This window comes from Eleutherodactylus coqui, chromosome 5, assembly GCF_035609145.1.
Source record: "Eleutherodactylus coqui strain aEleCoq1 chromosome 5, aEleCoq1.hap1, whole genome shotgun sequence".
Classification (NCBI taxonomy): Eukaryota; Metazoa; Chordata; class Amphibia; order Anura; family Eleutherodactylidae; genus Eleutherodactylus; species Eleutherodactylus coqui.
This window is the reverse complement of record NC_089841.1, coordinates 45,648,441-45,674,528: the sequence shown is the minus strand read 5'-3', so window position 1 is coordinate 45,674,528 and position 26,088 is coordinate 45,648,441. Positions and strand designations below refer to the sequence as shown.

At 45.5% G+C, this 26,088-nt stretch overlaps 1 protein-coding gene across 1 annotated transcript in view; it reads left to right on the top strand.

Moving 5' to 3' along the window:
- The first annotated feature begins 4,974 nt into the window (after positions 1-4,974).
- SLC1A3 (solute carrier family 1 member 3) overlaps positions 4,975-26,088 on the top strand; it is an 82,976-nt gene continuing 61,862 nt past the window's right edge. Inside the window, exons 1-3 of the mRNA XM_066602419.1 lie at positions 4,975-5,075; positions 11,426-11,700; positions 16,181-16,318. Coding sequence (XP_066458516.1) covers positions 11,520-11,700; positions 16,181-16,318 — 319 coding nt within the window. The 5' untranslated portion in view covers positions 4,975-5,075; positions 11,426-11,519. The remainder of the gene's footprint in view (positions 5,076-11,425; positions 11,701-16,180; positions 16,319-26,088) is intronic.

Genomic DNA, 26,088 nt, shown 5'->3' with positions numbered 1-26,088 from the left:
ACGCATGCGGTGCTATCGATTGGAGATATACAGGCTAAATATCCACAGGTTCCCATAACTTTTTTCCCGTACCTACAGGCAAGAAGCTATGTGGACAAAGTATTGATGAAAGTACCTCCAGGCGAGTGGCCGGAGTCAAACCAGTCACAATTAAAGTATCCCACCAACACACACAGACACACGACTAAACTCTACCACTTCTTAAAAACACAAATAGATCACGAAGCTTCCAAAGAGCACTTACCAAATGGATCATAGATATTCCTGAGCTGACAGTACCACAACTGCTAAAAGCACTAAAATATAGCCTGCGCTCCCTCCCCTCAAGCAGATATGCCGAGATGAACCTACAGCTCTACCACAGAGCATATATAACCCCCCAGCAAGGCCACAAAATGGAAATGTATCCCTATGATAGGTGCTTCAGGTGCCGGGAGGTGGGGGCGGGCCTCCGCCAGTGTCTGTGGGATTGCACCGTGGTCCAAAGGTTCTGGGCTAGGACGCATCTCTTTACTATCCCAAACCTAATTTCAGGAGCTGCATTTGATCCAGTATGGGTAGTTTTTGGATATATAGACCCAGACAAACTAAAATGCTCACCAGGAAGCCGAAAGCTCCCACACATGGTGGCCATGGCAGGGGTCGAACCAATCCTACAGACGTGGATTGGCGCAGCCCCCCCTCCTTTCAAACTGTTTCTGGGGAAACTCTCCTTCCTTATATGAATGGACTGGGTGGAGGCCTTCCTCCAGAGGGAGTCACAGGTGAAAAGGTTCTTTGAGGTATGAGAAAGCTTTATAGACATCCTACCAAACAGAGTGAAGAGGGCCATAGAGGAATCCTTGAAAACGTCCAAATGGTATGTGGAAAGATCCATATTCGGGGACCCCCTGATCCAGGGGATATGACGTGCCCTGGGAGGTGTGGGGACGACCCGCGTGTTGGCTAGAGACGCATGATTGAAAATAATAACCCGGGCTGACCTGAAAATATGCGAGAGAGGGGAGAAGCAAGAAATCGAACTAGTAATATATGGGGCGTCAACTTAGTTTATTGTTATTTGTATTGTTAGAAAGGGTTAAACAATTAGATCCAAAGTTTGTGCCAGCCGCCCCTTCATTTTTCCCTCTTTTACCACACCCCCCTGCCCCCTTCCCCTTGCATCCATGCAAGATAGTTTGAGAAATACAACAGGAGTTCCAGAATCCCAAAGAATCGTTGGAAGGTCACCTGACATGAACACCCCCCCCCCCCCCCCCCTGAACACAACTTCTACTACAGTGGCTACAGTGGACATGACCACAAGGCCGTCGTTCTGTAATCCGCGTGCGAGGGAATAACTTTGTGAAGTTGTTAAAAGGAAAAAAATTTCCAATAAAGATGATTTGAATTATAATTGTGACTTAGATACAATCAGATTGTATTAGTAATCAATGCAGAAATCCAGGGAACTCCGAAGGGTTTTTGCAGCTCTATCTATGTATCTATGTATCTATCTCATATCTATCTATCCATCTCTATTACAGATAATCCCTGGATTGCGTTGTATACTGGTCCGTGAACAGATGGAATTCAGGGTAACTCTGGTCCCAACATGTCTGGTGTAAAGCAAATACAACATTCCACATCAATGGTAGAGCCTCAGGACATGGACAACTGACCGGGACTGAGCACTAAAACGGCATCATCTATCAAATCTGTCCATTGTACGGCCACTTGCTTACAGCATTTGATTATGTTCATTACCACATGGTTATTACGATGCATGTTTCTAATGAGGATAATTAATGACATTACAGGTTTTATACTAGATAAATATACTGTATGTGTGATTTATTCTATGTATGCTGCCTGAGAAAGGTTCTTGCGGAGCCGAAATGTCTCTGGGTGTATTTCCTGGCACAATACATTTGCAGTGATGGAATGCTGATATCAAATCTCACTTTTCTATGGCAAGCAATACCTCCCAATTTATGAATAATGAAGAGAGGGGCAGCACTTGCAGCCCACACAGTGGCAGATTTATTTTAATAGCCCATGCCCCTAAGTCACGCTTTTTGTGTTCCCTCGCAGTGATAGTGCCCCTCAATGACCTCCTCACAGTAATAGTGCCCCTCAATGACCTCCTCACAGTAATAGTGCCCCTCAATGACACCCTCACAGTAATAGTGCCCCTCAATGACCTCCTCACAGTAATAGTGCCCCTCAATGACACCCTCACAGTAATAGTGCCCCTCAATGACCTCCTCACAGTAATAGTGCCCCTCAATGACCTCCTCACAGTAATAGTGCCCCTCAATGACCCCCTCACAGTAATAGTGCCCCTCAATGACCTCCTCACAGTAATAGTGCCCCTCAATGACCTCCTCACAGTAATAGTGCCCCTCAATGACACCCTCACAGTAATAGTGCCCCTCAATGACACCCTCACAGTAATAGTGCCCCTCAATGATCCCCTCACAGTAATAGTGCCCCTCAATGACCCCCTCACAGTAATAGTGCCCAGTAGTGCCCTTTTCACAGTAATAGACTTCCATCAGTTCCCCTCTTAAAATAATAGTACCCCTCATTGACCCTTTCACAGTAATTATACCCATCAGTGACCCCTCACAGTAATATTGCTACTTAGTGACCCCCTCATAATAACAGTTTCCCTTAGTTTCCCTCTCATAGTAATAGTGCCCCTTAGTGACCCTCTCAGTGTATTAGTGCCTTTTGGTAACAACCTCATTGTACTAGCGCAATTTAGTGGCCCCATCACTGTAATAGTCCCCCTCAGTGACCGCCTCACAGCAACAATGTCCCTCAGTGACCTCCTTACAGTAATAGTTCTGCTCAGTGACCCCTCACAGTAATAATGCCTCTTAGTTTCCCTCTCACAGTAATAGTGCCATTCGTAACTGCCTCACAGTAAGTGCCCCCTGGTGAACCCTCTCACAATAATAGTGCCCCCTATTGTCCCTCTCATAGAAATTGTGCCCTTTAGCGACCCTCTCATGGTAATAATGCTCCTCAGTGACACTCTCATAGTAATAATGCCCCTCACTGACCCCTCACAGTTCTAATGCCCCTTAGTGCCCCTCTTACAGTAACAGTGCCTCTTAGTATTTCTCTCACAGTTATACTGCCCTTAATGACCACCTCACAGAAATAGTGCCACCCAGTAACCCATCACAATAACAGTGCCCTTCAGTGGCCAGCCTCACAGTAAAAGCACCCCTCAGTAACCGCTATAGTATCACTCAGTAATCCACTCAGTCATAATGTCCCTCCATACGAATAGTGTCTCCGCGTGTCCCCCTCTGTATACTGCCCCTGCATAGTACTAGTGCCCCATATGCCCTCACTCAGTAAAAATGCACCCCTCTGTAATAATGCCCCCACATGTCCTCTTGGTTATAGTGCCCCTGCATGTACATATATATTGGTAATAGTGCCCCCACATGTCCTCTTGGTTATAGTGCCCCTGCATGTACATACATATTGGTAATAGTGCCCCCACATGACCCCTTTCATATAGTAAAATAAAAAAAATAGCTTATACTCACTTCTCTTGCTCCCAATTGCAGTTTGGGCCACTGTCCCCGGCTCACATCCAGATAGATGGTTCAGGTGATCACTGCAGCCAATCACTGGCTTCAGCATATAGCGGAGGCCAGTGATTGGTTGCAGTAATTACCTGATCCCACTACCAGAAAGTGATTGGGGAAACTGGTGCGACAGGGAGAAAATGGGTGAGTATAAGCTTTCATTTATTTACTTTTCTCCTACTCCATCCCTGGCACAAGACAAGTCTCCTGCTTCCCAGGATGGTGGCGAGACCCCCAGATCTGAGACTGTCCCACAGAATCCAGGAGGGTTGGAAGACATACTACAGTGCTAGTGATGTAGGACTGAAGGATGCTGCTGTGTGGATGGACGGTGGAACAAGTGTGCTGCCCTCAGTGTACCTCTTCTAGATACTTAGGGTCAGCTCCTGGGAGACTGACTGCAGACTTTTCTGGCTATGTTCACATGGGGCGGGTTTGCTGTGGATTTTCTCTGTGTACCCTCCACATGGAAAATCCGCAGCATTTACAGTAGCAGCAAAATGGATGAGATTGTCCTAATTTCGTCCACACACTGCCGAACAAATCTGCACAAAGCCTGTGCAGAAATTGACCTGCAGAGTGCATTTAGGATCTACAGCATGTCAATGATAGCAGTGGGTTTTTGGTGCGGATTCCACCTTTTCCAATGGTGCGGGGGGGTTCCACACCAACATCTGCGTCTAAATCCACATCAGTTTTTGATACGGATATTCCGCAGCAAATCCCTACCTTGTAGATATAGCCTTGCACTGGCGATTCTGCATCATATCTGCCGCCAATTTGCAGCAACAAAAACCGCAACAAATGTGGCGCTTTTTGTTGTGGATTTCCTCGCTGAAATGCTACAGATTTGCGCAGATTTCACCCTTTGCTTTGAGAATTTGCAGGGTGCAATTGTGACATTGATTAAAATCTCATCTACTTTGCTGCTACTGTAAATGCTGCAGATTTTTCACGCTCCGAGTTTGCCCTAAGGGGCATTTATAATGACCCATGAGACTTTTTAAAGGACCTTGTTACGGGTTTTCTCTGTAGCCCCCTCACCCATTTAACCAGCCCAGCCAGTCACATATGGACTTGCATATTCCTGTGGCATCCTATCACAGCAGCGTATAACCAGCCAGTCTGCAGATGCTCCAGATTTCCCAGGGTCACTTTTTGCCTCGTCCGGGCGACCGCTTCTATCTGCAAGTCCCAAGAAACCAAGGATTTTATATCCCAGCGTTAAACTGGGGTAAGAAAAAAACAAGGTCAGGAAGACTGATCAATATTCTGGAAGCGATGAGCCGGGTCTCCTCCTCAGCTGCAACTTTTTTCCCCCTCTGACACTCAGTTGGCTGGGCAGTCTCCTCCCCTTGTCTTAAGTCATAGAGGGGCACTAGGTTGCTGTATGAGAACACATGCTCTGTTGCCTAAGTCTCTGTCCTCTGTGAGTCTTACTCCTTGGAGGTTCTTTACCTCATCTGCAGCCTTCTGCACACAAAGGTGAGTCCAAATCCTAAAAAAAATCTTTATCCTGTGCAGAAAAAGTGGAAATTCAATGATTTTGGTGACCGGCAGCAGCGGAACGTTACATATTGTGTAGTTCAAGGAGTTACAAAAGTTGCAATTAGATGGTAAGCTTCTGTGGTCAGAGCTCTAGCTGCTACTGTATCCAGTTATCTCTGCATTTGTATCATTGTGTTTTATTAGTTGCCTGTTTCTGTTGGTTTTTCACATTTTTTTTTCACTACGTAGCTTGCATCAGATGAGGACGATGCCCTATCAATACAGAATCTGGCTATGATTTACAATGCATCGGTTGTCTTTCAGATGTATCAGTGATGAGTTTATGTGATGTTGTGTTTATTTATTTACAGATGTAACAAAGTTTTTAAAACTTTCTGCAACAAGTTATCTTAAGAAACTGAAAAGCTATTAAAAGCGACACAGTTTATTTTAATGAGTCAAGTTAAGCTTTGCTACATCTGCACATATTTCAATCCAGCGTTCGGTGACAAAATCGGCTCTGCTAGATCTGATCTGATTAAATTTTGGAAATCAAAAATCATGAATGCAAATAAATCCGCGTCCCCTTGAATGAACATTCCTCGGTTGTTGTGCTTTTGAGTCTCACGCATTTCATCACGGTTGGTTTGAGATCCGCTGCTAAGTCTCAAACACTCTACTCTACGACGTTGCAGATAACGGTACTGATGTAGTATGGTTGAGTTTGTCACCTCTTTGTGCATGTGATATTAGTAATCGAACAATGCAGCTGTGAAATCAAAGCAAACCGTGAGTTATGTTGAGTAACAAACTCAACTCTGCTACACCAAAGAGATTCGGGCTGTGGTTGTGTCGCTCATCTTACCATGTTATCTTAAGATGTGTTGCTCCAAACCAAAAACTTTTAACTGCGCATTAATGGCTTGTATTTAGATGTAGCAGAGCTGAGATTGTCGCAACCTCATTGCAATGTGGTATTATATAAGGGAGCAGGTACAATCTACTATATGATTCTGACTCGGCACTAGGAAGATGCACAAAGAGTTAAACTGCTAACTTAACTCTGCTGCATCTGCGTAAATGTCTTTAGGTTGAGCTGTTGATTCACGATAATGACTCCCAGATATGTAGCAGGTTTTCCTCCCGTCCTACAGATATAGCAAATGTCACGTTGACACTCGGCTGCTATTACATGGGCACTAGTTGCTGCCGCAAGCGTTCGCGTTTTTCTGGCGAATGCCGGGCTGAATTACAAGCACAGGTGGAGCCCGGCAATTGGGGCTATTATAAGAGCATTAATGGTAATCGTGTAATAGCACCCTTCGGCAAGGGCGACCACGTCACACCGTGACCTCATGTCAACGGTGTCCCTATAGCGGAATATTGCTGCTGCGACACGACAGTCATACGAAATACAACTTGGATTTTGGGTGAAAGTAACTTGTGACTATTGTACCATAGACATGAATGTAAAGTTACCTTTTATAGGCGCCTTGTCACATTGCGGGTCTGAAACAGCAAGTTACACAAGTTTTTGAATGCGCAACTGAGATTTGATGTCGCTGTGCGGCCCTAGAGACACCGTTACAGACAACTTTAACTTGCCTTTTCAATGGCATTTGTGCATGAAGTGTCAAGTTATATTGCTGCACCCATAGGTTAAGCCGCTGATCACACCTGTGCGCCATAATGATGAATGCAGTCATGCTGGGAGTAGAAGTTTTACCATAGTTGGGGGGTCACAGGCTTCTGACACTACTGCAATGCAGAACTAGAAATGATTCTATCTGTGAAAGGGAGAAACTTCCTAAAATATGTTCTGCGGTCTAATCCGGCCCTTTAATTACAACAGGTGCATTTACCTCCCTGCAGGGGAAAGGAGGATACCTCCGGGCACATGATCAGGAGGAAAGGGTTTTTGAATATCCTTCTACATTAATTAGCGTTTTACAAGTATCTTTACTTATAATATATACACTCATGGTCAAACAATCCCTCCCCTAGAAGTTGTCGGATGGATGAAACTTTCTCTGTGTGATTGTAGTGTTGTTATAAGTAAGTGATTACGTATCAGAGCAAATGGAGAATTTATCGTGGAGAACCGACCCCTTGTAGGGAGGCTCTAGTACCCTGTTGTACCGCCTCTAGCTTGGATACAAGATGTGATACAGGCAGGCATGGAGGCTCTAGTACCCTGTTGTATCGCCTCTAGCTTGGATACAAGATGTGATACAGATGGGCATGGAGGCTCTAGTACCCTGTTGTACCACCTCTAGCTTGGATGCAGGCATGGAGGCTCAAGTACCCTGTTGTACCGCCTCTAACTTAGATACAAGATGTGATACAGGCAGGCATGGAGGCTCTAGTCCCCTGTTGTACTGCCTCTAGCTTGGATACAAGATGTGATACGGGGGGGCATGGAGGCTCTAGCACCCTGTTGTACCGCCTCTAGCTTGGATACAAGATGTGATACGGGGGGCATGGAGGCTCTAGCACCCTGTTGTACCGCCTCTGGCTTGGATACAAGATGTGATACAGGCAGGCATGGAGGCTCTAGTACCCTGTTGTACCGCTTCTAGCTTGGATACAAGATGTGATACCGGCAGGCATGGAGGCTCTAGTACCCTATTGTACCGCCTCTAGCTTGTGTACAAGATATGATACAGGGGGCATGGAGGCTCTAGTACCCTGTCGGGCCGCCTCTAGCTTGGATACAAGATGTGATACAGGAGGCATGGAGGTTCTAGTACCCTATTGTACCGTCTCTAGCTTGGATACAAGATGTGATACGGGAGGGCATGGAGGCTTTAGTACCCTGTTGTACCGCCTCTAGCTTGGATACAAGATGTGATACGGGTGGCATGGAGGCTTTAGTACCCTGTTGTACCGCCTCTAGCTTGGATACAAGATGTGATACGGGTGGCATGGAGGCTTTAGTACCCTGTTGTACCGCCTCTAGCTTGGATACAAGATGTGAAATAGGGGCGGGCATGGAGGCTCTAGTACTCTGTTGGGCCGCCTCTAGCTTGGATACAAGATGTGATACGGGCGAGCATGGAGGCTGTAGTACCCTGTTGTACCGCCTCTAGCTTGGATACAAGATGTGATACGGGAGGTTATGGAGGCTTTAGTACCCTGTTGTACCACCTCTAGCTTGGATACATGATGTGATACGTGGAGCATTGAGGCTCTAGTACCCTGTTGTACTGCCTCTAGCTTGGATACAAGATGTCATACGGGGACATGGAGGCTCTAGTACCCTGTTGTACCGCCTCTAGCTCGATACAAGGTGTGATATGAATGGGCATGATGGCTGTAGTACCCTTTTAAGCCACCTCTACTTTTGATACAAGATGTGATACGGGGGGCATGGAGGCTCTAGTACCCTGTTGTACCGCCTCTAGCTTGGTAAAAAGATGTGATACGGACAGGCATAGTGGCTCTACTACTCTGTTGTACCACCTCTAGCTTGGATACAAGATATGTTATGGGTGGGCATGGAGGCTCTACTACCCTGTTGGGCCACCTGTAGCTTGGATACAAGATATGATACGTGCGGGTATAAAGGCTCTAGTACCCTGTTGGGTCGCCTGTAGCTTGGATAGAAGATGTGATACATGCGGATAAAGGTTCAGTATGGTATCCTATGGCATATTGCTCCACATTGTCACATCCTGTGACCCCCTTGTGTGTGCGGCCGAGCATTATCCTGCTGGATGCCTCTTGGAAGCCGCCATGAGAGGAACACATGTGGCTGCAGGTTGTCCTGAATCTATCACTGAGCTGTCTTTGTCCCTCATACCACTACCAGGGTGACCAACTGTCATATGCGATTGCCCTCCCCCCAGATCATCACACCAGCAGGGGGCAGTGTGCCGCTCCACAGCAAAGGCAGGATTGAGGCGCTCACCATGAGGTCTCTAGACACGAACATGGCCGTCATCAGCACCCAAACTAAACCTGGATTCATTACTGAAGACAACCGGTTCCACTCCGTAGCAGTCTAGTTATGTCATTCATGACACCACTGAATTAAAGGCACGGTGTCAAAGGCCGTACACGTAATGGGTTCCATTAGACCAAATGTCCTTCAGCCAAGCGCCTGGAAATAGTTCTGACAGACACAAGGGTATAACGATGGCACCACCTGTCTCTGGATGGCGGACAGCGAAACCGCTGGAGGTGCTCCTGCTTGTCAGATGATCAGACACTCCTCTCTACTGGTGGTCTGTCGGGGCGTCCTGAGCCCGATCACCTTGTGTGCCCTGACACATCCACTGGCCCTAACACCTCCTAACAGTCTGGTCAGAATAGTTGGTGGGGGACAATTCATCGATACGACCATCCAGCTTCTCACATCCCAATAATGCGCCCCTCTCAGACTCTGGTAACGGGGTGAAGTCTCTTATCTGCGTCGTAGAGGCATCTAGTGGTCAACAAGCTCTACACAAGCGGAAGAGGAGGTCACTACACACAAGGAGCCACTGAGAGCCTCTTATAGGCCAAGGGGGAACCACTTTTAGGGCCTCCGGTGACAAGACCGTTCATCTAATCACCACAACTGTAATCATTTGTATATCTGCCTGAGATGAAACTGCAGGACGAGTCTTTCAGAAAAATGACAACTTCTTCGAGGCAGGATTCTTTTTTGACAATGAATGTGTATGCCTATCTGACAGGATGCGTGCAGCTCCACCCCGTAACAATAGACCCCACCCACTTAAAAAAAACAGGGTTTTGCATAAACTTTTCAAAAAGTTGCAATTTTTCTTGCACAAGAAGGTTGATTTTTTTTTTTTTTTCCCTGTTGGGCAGATTTATTAAATCTTGTACACCACATTTTTGGTGTACAAAAGTCACAAATTATGGTGTATGTCACACTTTGTAACTTCTTGCCTTTTTATACTGACCTCCAACACATTTCTAAAAGTGGGTGGGGCTATGCTAAAATGGGTCAGGGCCTTGTGGATTTGGCAGAATTACCATAATTTACACCAGAACCTGGCAAAAATTATAGTTGATACCTATGCCAACTTGTAGCTTGAAGATGCCGCTGGGTGCAACAAATGTACTTATACGCTTGTGCCTCTTATATCCGTCACACTCACGCCTGCGCATATGTTACTCAGACGTAACATATGAGATGTTGGTCTAACTAAATGTGGCAGAGTTTTTATTTATAACGTGCATTGTCCTCTCCAGGGAAATAGAAGCGAATTACAACGACCCTCCGATCCTGGAGAAACAAAGATGGCCGCACCGCGTCTCTGACTACCTTGTGCACACTGTGTATAGTATGTATTGATGGTCTAAGACCCTATGCGCTGCTCTGACTGGCCATTTTGCTCAATCGAAGCAGATGTATTGTCTCAGACTAACGATGCATACTAATGCACAGTGTGCGGCAGACAGTCAGAGAAGCTGGTGTGGCCATCTTTGTTTCTCCAGGGCCGGAGGGTTGCTTTACGTTGAAGGGTTTGTATGAACACTCCTTTTTCTCACCTATCCTCAGGATACAGTTGACAATAGTCTGATTGTGGGGGTCTCACAGCTGCCCCCCTCCAATCCTGAAAATTGGACTTTCATTTCTCCCTCTTCGGTCACGGCGGTCTCGCAGCATCCACCCGCAGTAACGTCAGATTGAATGGAGCATGCACATCACCGCTCCAATGACTTCAATGGGGCTAACAGAAATGCTAAATGCATGTGTGCGGCTATCTCTGGCAGTCCCATTGAAAATGAATGGAGTGGAACCATGTATGTGCGACCACCGCTCCATTCAATGCTGTGGGGATTGCAGAAAGGAGGAAGGCAGAAAGTAGGATCCTGATCCTGTCCTGGGGATCTTAGAAGTTTGATCAGTGGGGGTCTCACAGCTATCATGTATCAGGTGATAAAAGTGTAACATGGGACAATCCCTTTAAGAAAGTACTTAAGAGTACATTCACATATAATATAATTATACGTGTAAAATTTGCATCAAAACCACTTTAAAATCTGCACTATTAGTTTGGATTTTGATCCATATCTGCAGCAATATTCGCCCTCTTAGCGTAGGTTCACATAAAGAAGAAAATCTGCATCAAAGTCCAATGGTGCGTTTTTAATGTGGATTTTCCACTGTGGATACAAGATAATAAACCCTGAGAAAGTTTTTGAACATTTTTCTATCTTAACATCTTTTCCAAGTTTCTTTGCCCGTGTTCTCTCTACTTGTTTACGTGTTTGAAGCCCTTCTTAATCACATAGTGGGAATGTTCCCGCGGTGTAGAGCGGTTACATTAGATCGCAGGACTGTGATTTGTTTCTGGATACCTATAAAAGCTTATTCACTTCTTGTGTTACAGTTCTACTTGCCTGCTCGACCCGCTGCCTTTGATCATCCACTGGAATTTCCACTAGCCATTAAACTGGGAGGAGAGGCGTCTGTATCCAGCACAGATGACTAAAAGCAACGGAGAAGACCCAAGATCCGGGAACAGGATGGAACGCTTCCAGCAAGGTGTGCGCCAGCGCTCCATAATGGCCAAGAAGAAGATGCAGAACATAACAAAGGACGATGTCAAAGGCTTCCTCCTGAAGAATGGCTTTGTCATATTCACTATCATTGCTGTTATTGTGGGTAAGTAGGGTTTTCTCTAATTAGCATTATTAAAGGGAAGCTGTCGCCATGAAAAGACTATTTAAAGTGACCCTCTGGTCCTGGACAAACAAAGATGGCTGCACCAGCTTCTCTGACTACTTGATGCAAGTTGTGCATTGGCATGTGTTGGTAGTCTGAGACAATATTGCTGTTATTGGCCAGTCACATCAGCATGAAGAGTCTTAGACTATCAATACATGCTATACACAGTGTGCATCAGGTAGTCAGAGAAGCGGTTCGGCCATCTTTGTTTCTCAGGGCCAGAGGGTTGCTCTAATCTACTAGCTGGAGGGGCAGAGCAGGTTAATACTGTATATAGATAGTGGGGAAATATTCAGTATAATCTATCACTATTGACAGCCTTGATACTGAGATGGTTGTTTGATTAGGACCGCCCACTGGACTCCTAAATCTCAGAATGAGTAAAATACAAGTCCTACTGAATGTTTCTTCACAAAACCATATATCAATCTGCTCAGCTGCACCTGCTCTATAATATGAAAATCACAGAGAGGGGCCATACTCATTGATACAAGAGGGCAGGTATATAGACCAGATATCCCTCAGTCATGCAGAATGATATATGGAGGAGCCAAAAACAGACACATGTGAGGACCCTGATGAGACAACCACTCACATCCGTCTTTATAATGAGGGGGTGGTTGCTTAGTGTTATTTGCTGCACAAGAAAGTCAATACAGGATGTCAGACCGTATGATAAGTGTAGTGCACCATTCAGGGGTGAAACCTATTAATGTCGCCAGATGTGAAGCCAGCGGGCTGCCCTGCACCCAGAGGTACACCACACCGGCGCTGATACCCTGGGCCCCCCCAACACTCACAGCCGCACTGCATGTTATAGATAAATGCTGATAAATGCGAGGTATTAGCTGATATTTTAGCTAGAATCCGTGAGCCCACAAGCTCAATTGAAAGGTTGAAATCTGCCGTGGATTCGCGTCAAAATCCACCCCAATTGTGCGTTTGTAATGTGTATTTTCCACTGTGGAATATTCACACCATTTCTGCTACAAGTCAATCTACCCTAAGAAAGTTTTTGAACATTTCTCTACATTATTTAGCATCTTTTCCACGTTTCTTTACCTATGTTCTCTCTACTTGTTTACATAGTTCAAGACCGTCTATTACTTCTTCTGGAGCCTTCCTTATTGTTGCATCGCATGCGAACGCTGTTTTCATGCAGTGCGATGCAACTTTTACAGTAGGAAATCCTAAAATGAGCCCTTCCTGCATTAAAAAAAAACACCACCGAAGCGGCGCTGTCCGGCTCCAGCGCACGTCTTCTCTGCATCTTCGGCACTTGTCTTCATGCAAGGTTTTCTGCTCAGGAGTTTGAGAATCCCCACCTCCAGGAAGCGCTGCCTCTGATTGGTTCTTGAATGCCATGGCTCGATAAACCAATTACTGGCTGTGAATGCTTCTAGCTCCCCCCCACACCCCCGAAAAGCCCGGCAAAACAGCGCTACAAACTGACATAAAATTGCGATATTGCCATGGTTTCCATCTGGCGCCAGATCAGACTAATTAATGAAGTGGCTTGTGCTGTGCAATACGTTTGTCACCCACAGCTGGGCGCACAACTTCTATAGAGCAGCGTATGACACACTGGTCTAAGTGACTGTACCCTATTGGGACTACATGCAGAAGTAACCGCCCAACTATGTCCCATAGTAGATCCGCGGTTTGCCACGGCACAGCTAAAAACGCAGCTAAGCAAGCTTGATGGTCTTAGGGACCTACGTTTAATGCTGTCAACAACACTGTACCAAGTCGTGTCATTTCAATGGGCAACGCACAGCATTTAAAAACTGTGAAATGCCCCAAAATACAACAGAGGCTGCTTTAAAATTGCAGCGTTAAAAACTTGTCTGAGAAGTCCCATTAAAATGAATGGCAGCGTTGTACAGCGTTTAGCGCAGCGCTGAAAATGTAGCGCTAAACGCTAAAAAAAACACTCGGGGAGCAGAGAAGGCGAATACCCTGGCCGAATGACTCCGTCTTATGAGGGATCCGAACAGACCCTATTGACTATAATTGGATCCGTTTGGATTCTGCTCAGCTGCCTAGTATTTTAGTACTCTGCGCTGGATATGCAACGGAGGTTCCAGCACGGATGTGAAATCGGCTTTGGATCTACTTTTATCTTAATAGGGGGTTGCACTGAAACTGATAGTTGCTGCATCTGTCCCTTTAAGAACTGCATTGGGAAACACAATGGGAAACCCTCCGCGTGTGATATGATTATGGGGGGGCCCTGTAACAGATACAGTCAGCTGCTGACCCCCAAGATACTGTATCACCTCTGCTACATTTTCTAATGTATGGTAAAGGCAAAATTTAATTGACTGTGGTAACTTTCTGCAACTAACTGGATTTACACGGGACAACTGTCGGCTACACGACTGCCAGAGCGCGCATATCCTCGCTACTCCTTAGCGCTCGTGTGGAGCGTTTAGACAGGCAGATCACCGCTGCCTTCTCACTCAGTGCACTTCTTACATGCAGCGAGAAGTCAGCGACTGATTTTCATGCTAGTTGAAAGTCATCCATAACAACAAGTAAACGAATAGTAAACAATGTTTTTGCATTTAGAAGTACTGATAATTCTGCATTTCCAATTGTTTAAACACATTTTGTGTGATGATTGCCCGTTATCTGAAGCCATTGGAAAGCTATTGTTCTCTTCTTCTACCACAACAAATATTATTGAAAGGGCGAATAAACTGATACAGAAAGTTATCTTAAAGGGAAGCCGTCATCAAGTTTTTACAATGCAATCTATGATGAAACTTCTTCAGTGCTGCTAATTAGATTTCCTTATCACTGATTAGTTTTGCAGTAACTTTACAATCTGTTTCAGAAGTTTTCCTGCCCTGTATTAACATGAGTTGAAGAGTCAGAATTTTCCCTCAACGCTGCGCCAGTCACACCTTGGCATGCATACTGATTTCTCTTCTTTGCTACAGCAGCCCTGCCCATGCCCGGGCACCTCAGCTCTCGCTTACTTGCGGCGTACTGAGCACACACCTTGAGGATCGTTCCTCTTCCAGTCATTTGACCTCAGACCCTGTGGGAGTAACAATCCTCAGTCTGCGTATCGTGTCACCCGGTGTACGAACCCATTGCAATACATTGCGTATTACAAGTGCAAAAATTGCCTGCGTAACCTATAGCGTATTTACGTTCATGTAGATAAACCCTAAGACCGTGTTATCGGACATACTGGATGCGACCACATTACTTCCCTGTTATACATACTTTATATTGGAGGGGCTTAGGATAGAATGAATCCCCGAGAGTACACAGAACTACTGTATGTTCTTGCTTGTTGGGTTGCTGCCTGCGTTACCACCCCCATGCAGATGGCCCATTCCCTCCCTATAAATTCCTGACACTTTATCATATTTTCAGAACGAATTCGAGGCTCTTGGAAGCCCATGGGCAAAGAGCTTCATAGGATCCACAACCAACCTCTAGGACTCTGGCTCTACCCGTTCCCTTACTGCAACCATGTATATAAATGATGTCCATGGAAGCACATGGCCATCGTCTAGGAAGTCTATGGATGTTATGGAGATGGTAACCTCTTGTAGGCCAAATACAATCACTTAACGATAATGTGGATAGGTGGTGGAGGCTTCCAATGTCCTCCACTGATGTCAATAGAGGTGTGCGAGCTAAAATCTGGTGCAGGCCTACCACATGCGGAATCGACCCGGTCATGTGAGCCTGGCCTTAATCTGATTATTCAGGGCCATTATAACTGGGAGGGGAGACATACAGAGGGAGGGAGGCATTATCATTGAATCACTAAGCGACAGGGTAGACATGCCATGGCACTAGTACTGAGAGGACACAAACAGTGTGACTTGGCACAGAAGGGTCATGGTGTAGATTAAAAAAAAAATAATACAATTTTCCACGGTCTACTACATGCACTATGACATTGTGCTTCCTTTTCATTGTTTCACAGTCCAATGGGCGGAGCTATCAGTGACTGACAGCTTTGTAGTACTGTACATACAATCACTGGTAGCTCCGCCCACTGGACTCTTTAGCTCAATCGTACAACTCATACCAAATCTTTCCCCTATAAAACTATATGTCTATCTGCTCGGCTCCTCCTGCTCTACAACATCATGGCTGCAGTGTGGACACCATGTTTGAGCTGACAGACTCCCTTTAAAGGGGCTTCTCTAACTGCTTTCTGTGAGTGACTACAACACTCTGCCATTATGATGGGATCCAAAGATCACCAACTAAACGTACATTCACACAGCAAAAAATGGTGTGCGTTTTGTGTGCGACTCGCTCTCGCCTGTGTGAATGTACCTAAGCGCTTCTTACCCAGAAGTGTTACCTTCCCTCACAGGTCTGAGTTCTTTGGGTATTATATGGAGCCATTTTTCAATGTGACTTGTCTTCTTGTTCCCTGCAGGCATCATCTTGGGATTTTCTGTCCGATCATATAAAATGTCCTACCGAGAAGTCAAGTACTTCTCCTTCCCTGGAGAGCTGCTGATGAGAATGCTCCAGATGCTCGTCCTCCCTCTCATTGTATCCAGTTTGGTTACAGGTAGGAACAACAATATCCTCAGTTACAAGGGAAGAACAAAGTTACAAAAAACATGGCTGCTTTCTTCCAAAAAAATAGCGCCAACTCTGTCTGTAAATTGTATCCGGCATGGCAGCTTAGTTTCAAGGTTGAGCTGCAATACCAAACCCAACCTGTGGACAGGTTTGGCGCTGTTTTTGGAATACACTTGAAATATTACTCCATCAGTATGTACAGTTGTGGTGAACATGATTAACCTCCTAATTGTTTAGTACAGGGGTGCCAAACTCATTTTCACCGAGGGCCACATCAGCATTATGGTTGCCGGCAAAAGGCTGTTTATAAGGGCAAATTTGCGCTTCACGTTACACACATTTTTTTTTAATGTGCCTTATATGGACAGCTTAACCATCATTGATTTACATTGGGGTATTCAGACATGTGTTTTTCTCTTTATCACTGAACTTCCTACCTTGGTGGGTAGCTAGGCTGTTGGGTAGGGCTGTCAGAGCTGAGCCACCACCTGGGAGGGGCTGAACAGACTAGTGTGGAGGTGCGCCGGAGCTCCTAATCCAAGAAAGCGGAGAGCCAGTCCTGCTTTCGGACTTCATCGCCAACCTCATAAAATGACATCACGGGACGGATTCAGCTCATGAGCCTCAAGTTTGGCACGTTGTTAAGTTTAAAAAAACAAAGCCATTTTCCCCAGAAATCTGTGGCTAAGTAGCAACTTTTTATCCTGAAAGTATTTAACCCTCTGCAATCCAATTTTGGATTCCGGGTTGCCTAGGGGGCTTTCTCTTTCTGCCATTATGCAAGGGCGCCATCTGCTGGCTACTGTAGTATGGGACATGCTGGAGAGGCCCCTGACAACAGAGCGGCCAGTAATATACAGTAAGAATACCCTGCCGGACGTCTTCCGACATTGGAGCTGTACAGCCCTCAATCAGAATGTCTTTAGACATCAGACACTGGGTTGGAAAGGGTTAGTAGCCGTTCCAAATACATTCAACAAAGTAGTCTTCCAACCTTACGTGAGAACTTAAGATTACACCAAGTACATGGCATGTGAAGATAACCACCACCTTCCCTAATACCTGATTACACAGCCTTTGGTAACAGTGACTCCTCCAAGCCTTTTTGTAGCCCCCTCTGTGAGCGTCTTCCCCCATCTGCTGGTAGTTCTTCCTCCACACTTCTCTCCAGCTCCTGAATGTTTGCAGGTTCCTTCTCCCAGTAGCAGATTTCAGTTCCCGCCACTGAGATGAGGACTTGTTGCTGCCGGTTGTCCATTTCTTTCATCCTTCACCCTACTTGTGCACTTCTGGATAAACTTTGGGGCTTTATCCTGCTGTAGGACTCCATATTAGTTCTCAGGAGCATATTTCACTTTAAGATGCTCTGATAATCCTCTGATTTCTTTTTTCTGCAACATATTTAGGGCCTCCAGTCCTAGAGGCAGCAGAGTAGCCCCCCAATATTATGGCTCCTCCACCATGTGTCTCTATAGATAGGGGGCGCTGTTCTTTATAGGCTTTGTCATTTATAAACCTAACACTGGTCTGTGCTCTCGTTGTGTTTCATAGGTCCATAGAACATTTCCCAGAGGCATTCTGGTCTGTCTATGTAACTTTTGGCAATGTTTAGTTCCTCTGGATATAGTCCTATTGATCTACTAATCCATCAACTAATGATGACCTCTCCTGAGGATAGGCTATCTGTTGAAATGAGCCCAGACAACCCCTTTAGGCAGTGAGGGCCCGGTTTTGTTCAATATGTGGCATACGGTACTGGGTAAAACCATAACTCTGGACTCCAGCCCAGCCTGAAGCTCTTTGAATGTTGTGTGCGGTTTCTTTGACATATTTTGAACCAAAGTTTGTAGGTTCTCTCCCATGGCGTCATGGAAGGGCCTTCACTGTTGAAGCCGAGATGCCAAGGTCCTTGGCGATGGTCTTGTACCCTTTACACTGCCAGTGCCTGGTGATAATGGCATTTCTATTCTGCTCAGATGGCTCTCTTGTCTTCAGTATTGGGAGCACCTAAAGAGTACCTGGACTTTCAGAAAACTTTTGACGTGTCTCTGTGAGACACTCCCCCCCCCCCCCCCCCCCCACTGATCGCTAGAATGAGGGGGGCTGCAGCACTCACCCGGGTGCTGTGCCCCCTCAGCTATGTTCACTCATTTTCGGCGGCCCCAGGCAACCGATGACAGCCTCATAGAAGTGTATAGGAAGCTTCTATACACCTCTGAGCATATTCCCAAGGAGCGTCACTAATCCCTTTATACCAGGAGGTATTTTACATAATGTTCTTAATATTCGAGGCAGAGGAGAAATAATGCTCAGCACAACTGTATGCTCCTCATATAATCAAGAGGGAGTCACATCTATGTGTCCTATTAGAGGGATTGGGAAGTATTTACAAAGTTATTAGTGTTAAATCCTGACTACTTCCGAAGTTCCTACCCAATGAGTTGTAATTATTACTTTTGCATTCTGGACTGAGTTAGGATGACTATCATTTTGATGGCCAACCTAATAAAGGGACCAAAGGGTACAGGTATATTCTGCTTTGCTTCCATTTTTTTTGCATCTCGCATAAAAAATGAAACAGGAATCTTGTAGATGGTCTTGTATACAAATCTCCCGACATTCAGGGTATGCAGCTCCTATGCAGATCTATGTACACCAAGTAATGCAGCTGCTGATTACCCTTGTTTGTGAACAGGGCATTATACAGGACACACATTATACTTTCAACCTACAGTATTAAGTCACGAGAAGCCACTATGACCCCCTTTTATCACACCTCAAAATATAAATGGACACCAGGACAGACCCCATATTTATATATAGGATCCCCAAACCAGAACCCTTCAAACAAGTGATCTCCTATCCACAGGATAGGGGATAACCTGCTGATTGTTGATGGTCCAACCCCTGGGAACACCACTGATGCCAAATATGGGCCTCCAGTGTTTCCGGAATTGTGGGCAGTCTCCGGCAGTCCTATTGAAATGAATGGACTGGCAGTGCAATCATAGCCCACACTTCAGATGCACCCTGTTCTAGAGATCGTTGAGGATCCCACTGGTCGGACCCCCAACAATCAGTAAGTTAACTCCCATCCCATGGATAAGCATGGGATAACGTCTTAATGGGAGTAGCTCTTCAGACAAGTACAGACCACAGACTGGGCCTCCAAGTCTAATACAGACCACAGACTAGGCCTCCAAGTCTAATACAGACCACAGACTAGACCTCCGAGTCTAATTCAGACACTCTATATACAGATACCAGACCAGATTTAACAAATTGCGTCCCATATTGGAAACCGGTATAGCTAAGAATCCACACATAATAGAAAACACTTTGCTGTGGAAGACAAACCTTGTCATCAGTCTTCTAAAGGTTGTGGAGATTCGTGACCAAAACTTTACCACCTGACCTCTGATCTTACATAACTTCATTATCCAGAGCAAAGTCATGACCCCCAACACTGATTGACCCTCATCAACAAACACTGGTTGCAGTCGGTGCCCCATTACTGGAGGTGGCAGTGACTCATTCAGGAACATCCATTGTCCCCTTCTTTCTTCTTAAGGCTTCTTATTGATTGGTCTTCACAATGATTTAGGTCGTGTGAAATTTTAATACTGGATAGAAAAGAAAGGCGAGGATTGCCCCCCACACTCGCTGCCCACTAATGGCAAGCGCTCTTGGTCACATTATAATCAGCATTCCTTAACGATGAAAGGGTAAGAAAGGAACAAACTGACTTCAAAGACTTGGGGACAATGAGTCAAGTTCTGTACTTCTTCAGATGTTCTCTTTCGAGAGAGACTCAACTAGAAGATCTAATACATACAGTAGACTTAGAGGACCCCCATGTCAGCAAGGCTGGCTGTATAACTTTGTATCCGCAATCCTGCTGACTGCAATTGATGTCTTTCTGATGTCTATGCTCAGCCCTACTCCCCCATACCAGCTCTTCTTAGATTTGGTTCTTACTTAGTGCTGTGAATGTGTCAAGCAGGCGGGATAGCTGTGGGGACCACCCACTTGATGCATTCACATTACCAGGGGCTGAATCTCAGAAGGGCCAAAACTGGGGTACAGGGCTGAGCATAAACATTGGATCCTAGCGTTTTTTTTTTTTTTTTGCTTATCTTAATGCTGGCAGTGCTCTTGAAAGGTGGTAGCCGTACAACCCCTTTTTTTTGCCTCACATGGACGAGTTTCATGTGCAATATTTGACTGATTGCAATATGGTTAAATATTGCACCTGCAAATAATACACTGCTTTCTATGCGTTTATTCACATGAGAGCTTTTTCTCTCAGATCGATGGTCATCCCTGCACATCCTATTTTTGGTCAATTCTGCACGCGTGAAAATTGCATGTTGCAGAGATGTGATTCATTTTTCTTGCAAGACGCATTGCGCTCCAACAGAAATCGTAGTTTCTTGGACCAATATTGCACTTGCCCATGTGAACACACCCTAAAGCCAATTTCTCGCATGTAGTTCTCGTATATAATTCATAAAATGTCAGTCTATAGAAGAAATATATAACGGGGCATTATATATGAAAGCATATGCTGGCATAAGTGTGACCAATGTATTAAGAAGCTTACACATCTTTAATATATTTGTTGCATGTGGTGGCATCTCCATAGGTCAGACTGAAACCTATGACCACTATGAGCTGGCAGAGGCTGTCAGATTTTGACATATAGTGAATTGGATAGGTCACGCCCCCTTTACCTAGGCCCCACCCACTTTTTGAAAGCGCGCCAGGGACCAGAGTAAACTATGAAAAAGTTGCGATTTAGGGACTTGCGCCAAAATTGTGACTTTTTGATGCCACAATTCTAATACAAGCCAGGTGACATACTTGCCCGCAAGTGTTGGTGTTTTGTGAGTGTGACAGAATGTGCTTGTCAAGAGGTTGTTGCCTGGTCAGATGTTCATGAGTGGGTGACGGTGAATCAGCTGTAAGATGTGGCCGTTTGGCACAGCATCCTTCACGGGTTAATTATTTTAATATTGCTGGTAAAACAATAATTACCTGTATGTGAAAGTATTAAGATCATCCATGTTACACTTGTTATTTAGGCGTTAATACAGTTTAGCCCGAAGCTCTTAAAGCAGCACTGTCCTTGGTACGGTAGTGGGGGCTTGAGCATTTCCGGGAGACCATATTGTCATTGTATGCGCATTCCTTACTCTTATTAGTGTAGTTAATGTATGTACAGGTCATATTATGATTTCATTTGTCAGTACTAAAGTTTTGTAATGTCTTGCTACTTTTCTACTGCAGTAGTTGTAACTTGGGGTGCTGTCCCCTACAATTGGACAACTGCACATTCCTTTGTTCTACTTTACACTATTAATAAAGTTAGCACTGAGTTAGCTCCTCAGAAAGTGGCCAATAGCAACTTTACACACAGTTGATGTCCCTTATTCTTTCTCTGATGATTATCCCTAATTAATTTGGAAACATGAGAGAACTCTGGTCCCAGTAGCCTTATTGCCAATTATAAAGTACTCCAACATTCACCGGCCTCTGCGGGTAATTATCAGTGGTTTACTGTCCGGGCTCTTATAGACTCTTTGTAGGGTATGTCGGACCCTGCAAGGGAGGTTTCTATAGATGCACAATTGGCTGGGTGTGGTATGCTTGCATTGCTATTTGAACCATTGTTGTGGGGTGCGCTAGCAAGTACAAGAAGTCTGTTAGAGAGGTTGGGTGCAGCCAACGAGTACGAGCGTCTGAAAACCCCGTAGCCTCCCGGCTGTGAAAGCACCATGAGCTCCAGTCAGTTACTTGCCGTTTGCTGAGAGGCTAGTAGCCTCGCGACCATACTGTGAGCACATATTCCTGCGTGCTCACGTTTGTGACCGCGGAGCCACGCCAGGCCAACTAAAGAGGTTGTAACATGATGTCATGTGAGACGTAAGGACGAGACTATGTTGCCAAGTTCTGTTTTCCTTCTTTGCTGCCCACAAAAAGACTACTGCTGCAACCCGTGTTCCATCTCTGAAACCACCAACCCAAGGAGTCTCAAATTTTATATAACATTCTGGGTCCAACAGCAGCTAATGAATGAGGATAGTAAGGGGTTAAAACTAGCCTCATCAGGTTGACACTTGAAATAATACAACATTTAACTCCCTATGTAATAATTAAAAGTGCTTGTTCAGGAATAGAAGTGAATTTTTTTCCAAAAACAGCAACACTATGACAGCTGACTACTCCAATCCTGCCGGTTAACTCTTTAGGTGACAGCAGCATATAAAAGGCCTCCCCTCGATCACAGGCTGACGTTCAGTTAGCATGGCAGCCTGGGGCTTTTTGAAAGTCTGCCATGCATAGCTTGCTATTAAACCCTTCCTGTGGCTGCGGCAGGGCTTAATAGAATGCCTGTAAAAGTATGTTCTACAAATGTAGCATTTGTTAATTTGAATGCCGCATCGTGGATAGCGTAATTCATCACATTGTAGTTAAGCTATCCTAACATGTGAAATGTCAGGTTAACATTTGCTACATCTGTATATGTAATCAGACAATAGCCAGCTCAAGTCCCCTATGAGGGATGAAAAAAAAGGTTAACTAAAATAAAGGGGTCTTTCAATGCTAATCAAATGTTCTTCAACTTTGCAGTGCAGTTCTGCTTTGGACTTTGTATCTGTTGCTCCATCACCTTCTCCCAGCACTTCACAAGTGTTTGTTTCCAGGTTGCCCCTGGATACGTCCTGTAGTCATTCTAGCGGTACTGGTCGGGCTTGCTCAGGCTCAGTAGGAACAATCGGGAATGGCTTTTATCTCTTCAGCTCTTAGGACTCGATTGCTGACCAATAGCATGGCAGCGCTTAGCAGGGAATCGCGCAGCAAGGAAGTACAGAGCAGGGAATTGTGGTAAATGTAGTTTCAAGCTGCAAGTGAGCAGGGATGTGGCAGCCATCTTGGAAAATAGCGATGATGGGGAAACTTCAGAAGTGAAGAACAGGATAACAAAGTAATGGCTATTCGATTTATACCTGTAACCAGCTGTACATAAATATGGGGCAAACACCCGTCAATTCTTGAAAATTTTCTTCACAACCGGAATACCCCTTTAAGTTGTGTTTTTTTTTTTTATTTAAAAGATATTAAGATTTTTTTTAAAAGTTTAATTTGAAAAATTCTGTACTGTTGTGTCCGTAAACACCCAGTTTAATAAACGATCCCATTATTTATCTCACACGGTGAATGCTGGTCACATTGGCAATAAATAATTGAACAAAACGTATGCGTGTGATATGTGTCCTTCTGAACAAGCCCTTGAAATCGTTGGGCTCTATTCACTGCGTATTACACATGCAAAAATTGCACGGTTAGTTTGCGGTGCAAATTACACCCGTATGAACAAGACCTTAGAGATTGTGAAAAGTATTACAATACACTATATGATATCGTAAATGGCGCCATTGAAAATTAGAACTCATCCTGCAAAAAACAGGCCCCGTATAGCCGAGTCGCAGGAAAAATAAAAAGCTCATGATTTTTGAAAGTAATGGGAAACCAAAAAACAAAAGGGGCTGCAGCCAGAAGGCGTTAATAGATCCACAATGGCGGCGATTGAGGCAGACGCCCCCGCACGTTGTATCTGGCATACTTAGATGGTATCACTCGCGCTGTTATGTAGGGTTATATTGTCTGGTCCTGGCTATAAGCAGATGGAAGAATGTGTTGGGCACTATGATAATGCTGCCAGTACAGTAGTATAAAGTACCGCATGAGCAATGCAAGAACTAAATCAGGGGTATATAAAACACAGCAGATGCTACAGTGTGCATAAAAAGGAGGGGGGCACAGCTCAGTTTGCCCCTTCACATGGGTGATCAGACCATGCACAGGGCACAACAATCTTGGCAAACAAGGGAGAGAGAATTAGTGGACCGCGGTCGTCTCGTATACAAAGGAAGGAAAAGTCAGCCAGAAAAATTCTGGGCCTTTGTGCCCCCCAGGAAAGTGGGTGTAGTATCATGAACTTAGGTGGGCCCCTCTGGTGTGAACCTGTTCTCCTCTATATATGCCGCTGACCACGGCTGGCCCCAGGTTAGAAGGCACCCTGTGTGGAATCTCTTCCCCATAAGAAAATACATTAAATTTTTTTATTTTGCACTAATGAGCAGTCTGCCTCTATTCTGCTTGTGCAGAAAGCAGCATGGTGGCAGAATTCCCACACCAGAGCCAAGCTTGGCAGATAGAGACAGTACCAGAACCAAGCTCATGGCATAAATATGGAAGAGAATATGATGTCGGTGATGGAGAGACTTTACCCCAGTTCAGTTGAACAAACAATACTTTACTGAAATGTATGACAAGGAATATGGCAATTACATGCAAGAGTAATATTTGGATACACAGCAAACTGTTTACTAACTTTTGATTACCGCTCTAAGGCCCCCTGTCCACGAGCAGAAATTCTGCGGCAGGATTTCCCGCGGAACATCCGCTGCTGGAAGCCTGCATAGGATTGTGTTAACAAACACAATCCTATGCAGACGGACGCGATTTGGCCGCTTGAAATATCGCGCGGCAAACAAATCGCGGCATGCTCTATTTCTGTGCGGGGCTCGCGGAGCCCCGCACAGAAATGTCACTCACCCGCCGCTGGCTCCGGTCTGCGCATGCGCCGGCACATCAAACAGCCGGAGTCGGCGGGCGCGGGTGAGTACGCGCTGGTTCCTGCAGGCGCTCGGGTCGGGTCCCACGGCGAGAATCCTCGCCGCCGGATCTGACCCGCCCGTCTGCAGGCGGCCTAAGGCCCCCTGTCTATGGGCATTGCGGTATCCGCCACCTGGGAGCAGGAGCCGGCAGACGGATCTCCGCTGTCAGCCTATCAGATAGGCTGACAGCGGAGAAACGCTGCATGCTGCGAATTGCCGGCCACGAGCGGAGAGTCGCAATGATTCTCTGCTCATGCACAGGGGGCCGGCGCTTTCCATAGCAGTGCTCTGGAAAGCTTCAGACGGCGTGATTCGCTGGCGATTTACCATTGGCAAAATCCCGTCCATGGACAGGGCTTAACTCTCTTCATACCCTGTGAAAGGGTGTCCCTAATTGTGTGCACCTAATATAGAATTCTCAGTCCAAAAATTGTTATCCTGGCTAGGGGTAAAAATCTCCACAGATTCTTGTTAAATATTGGAGGCTCCTCTGAAGTAACTGGAACTTCTGTTAACCAAATAACTATATTCATTACCTGAAATCTGCAGTCATTGTTCCCTGAACAGGACCTTTGGAGAGGCTGTACAGTAGAATAATCCATTATACTGGTGATCAGCCTGGGTCAGGGTACTTGGATATCCAGATACTGGCACTTGCATTGAGCTAGGTAAGCTCCAATCCAGGAATCAAAGTTTCACGCTCTCTCTCTGGTACAGGATAACCTTGCTCTCCAACAGCCGTAGTGCAGCTCACTCCCTACAAGACTCCTTTCAAAAACTGCTATGTCACCACCCAGTCTGGGAATAGGACCTGCTCTTTATACCCAGCCCATCAGCCAATCAAAGGGTAGCTCAGTATCCTAACCGCTTCTGTCTTCTCTTTTCCAACCTATACAATGCTCAGTGACTGCTATGTAGTGGAATGGGCAGTACCATTTTCTCCATTGGCCCTGTGGTCACATAATCGCTGGCGACCCCAGCATTGCAAAGCTGCTGGGTCTTAGCAGACCCAGATCAGTTCCGCCAATGACTTTTGTCACCACAGGAGGCTGTTTTCTCCTGTAACTGGGGC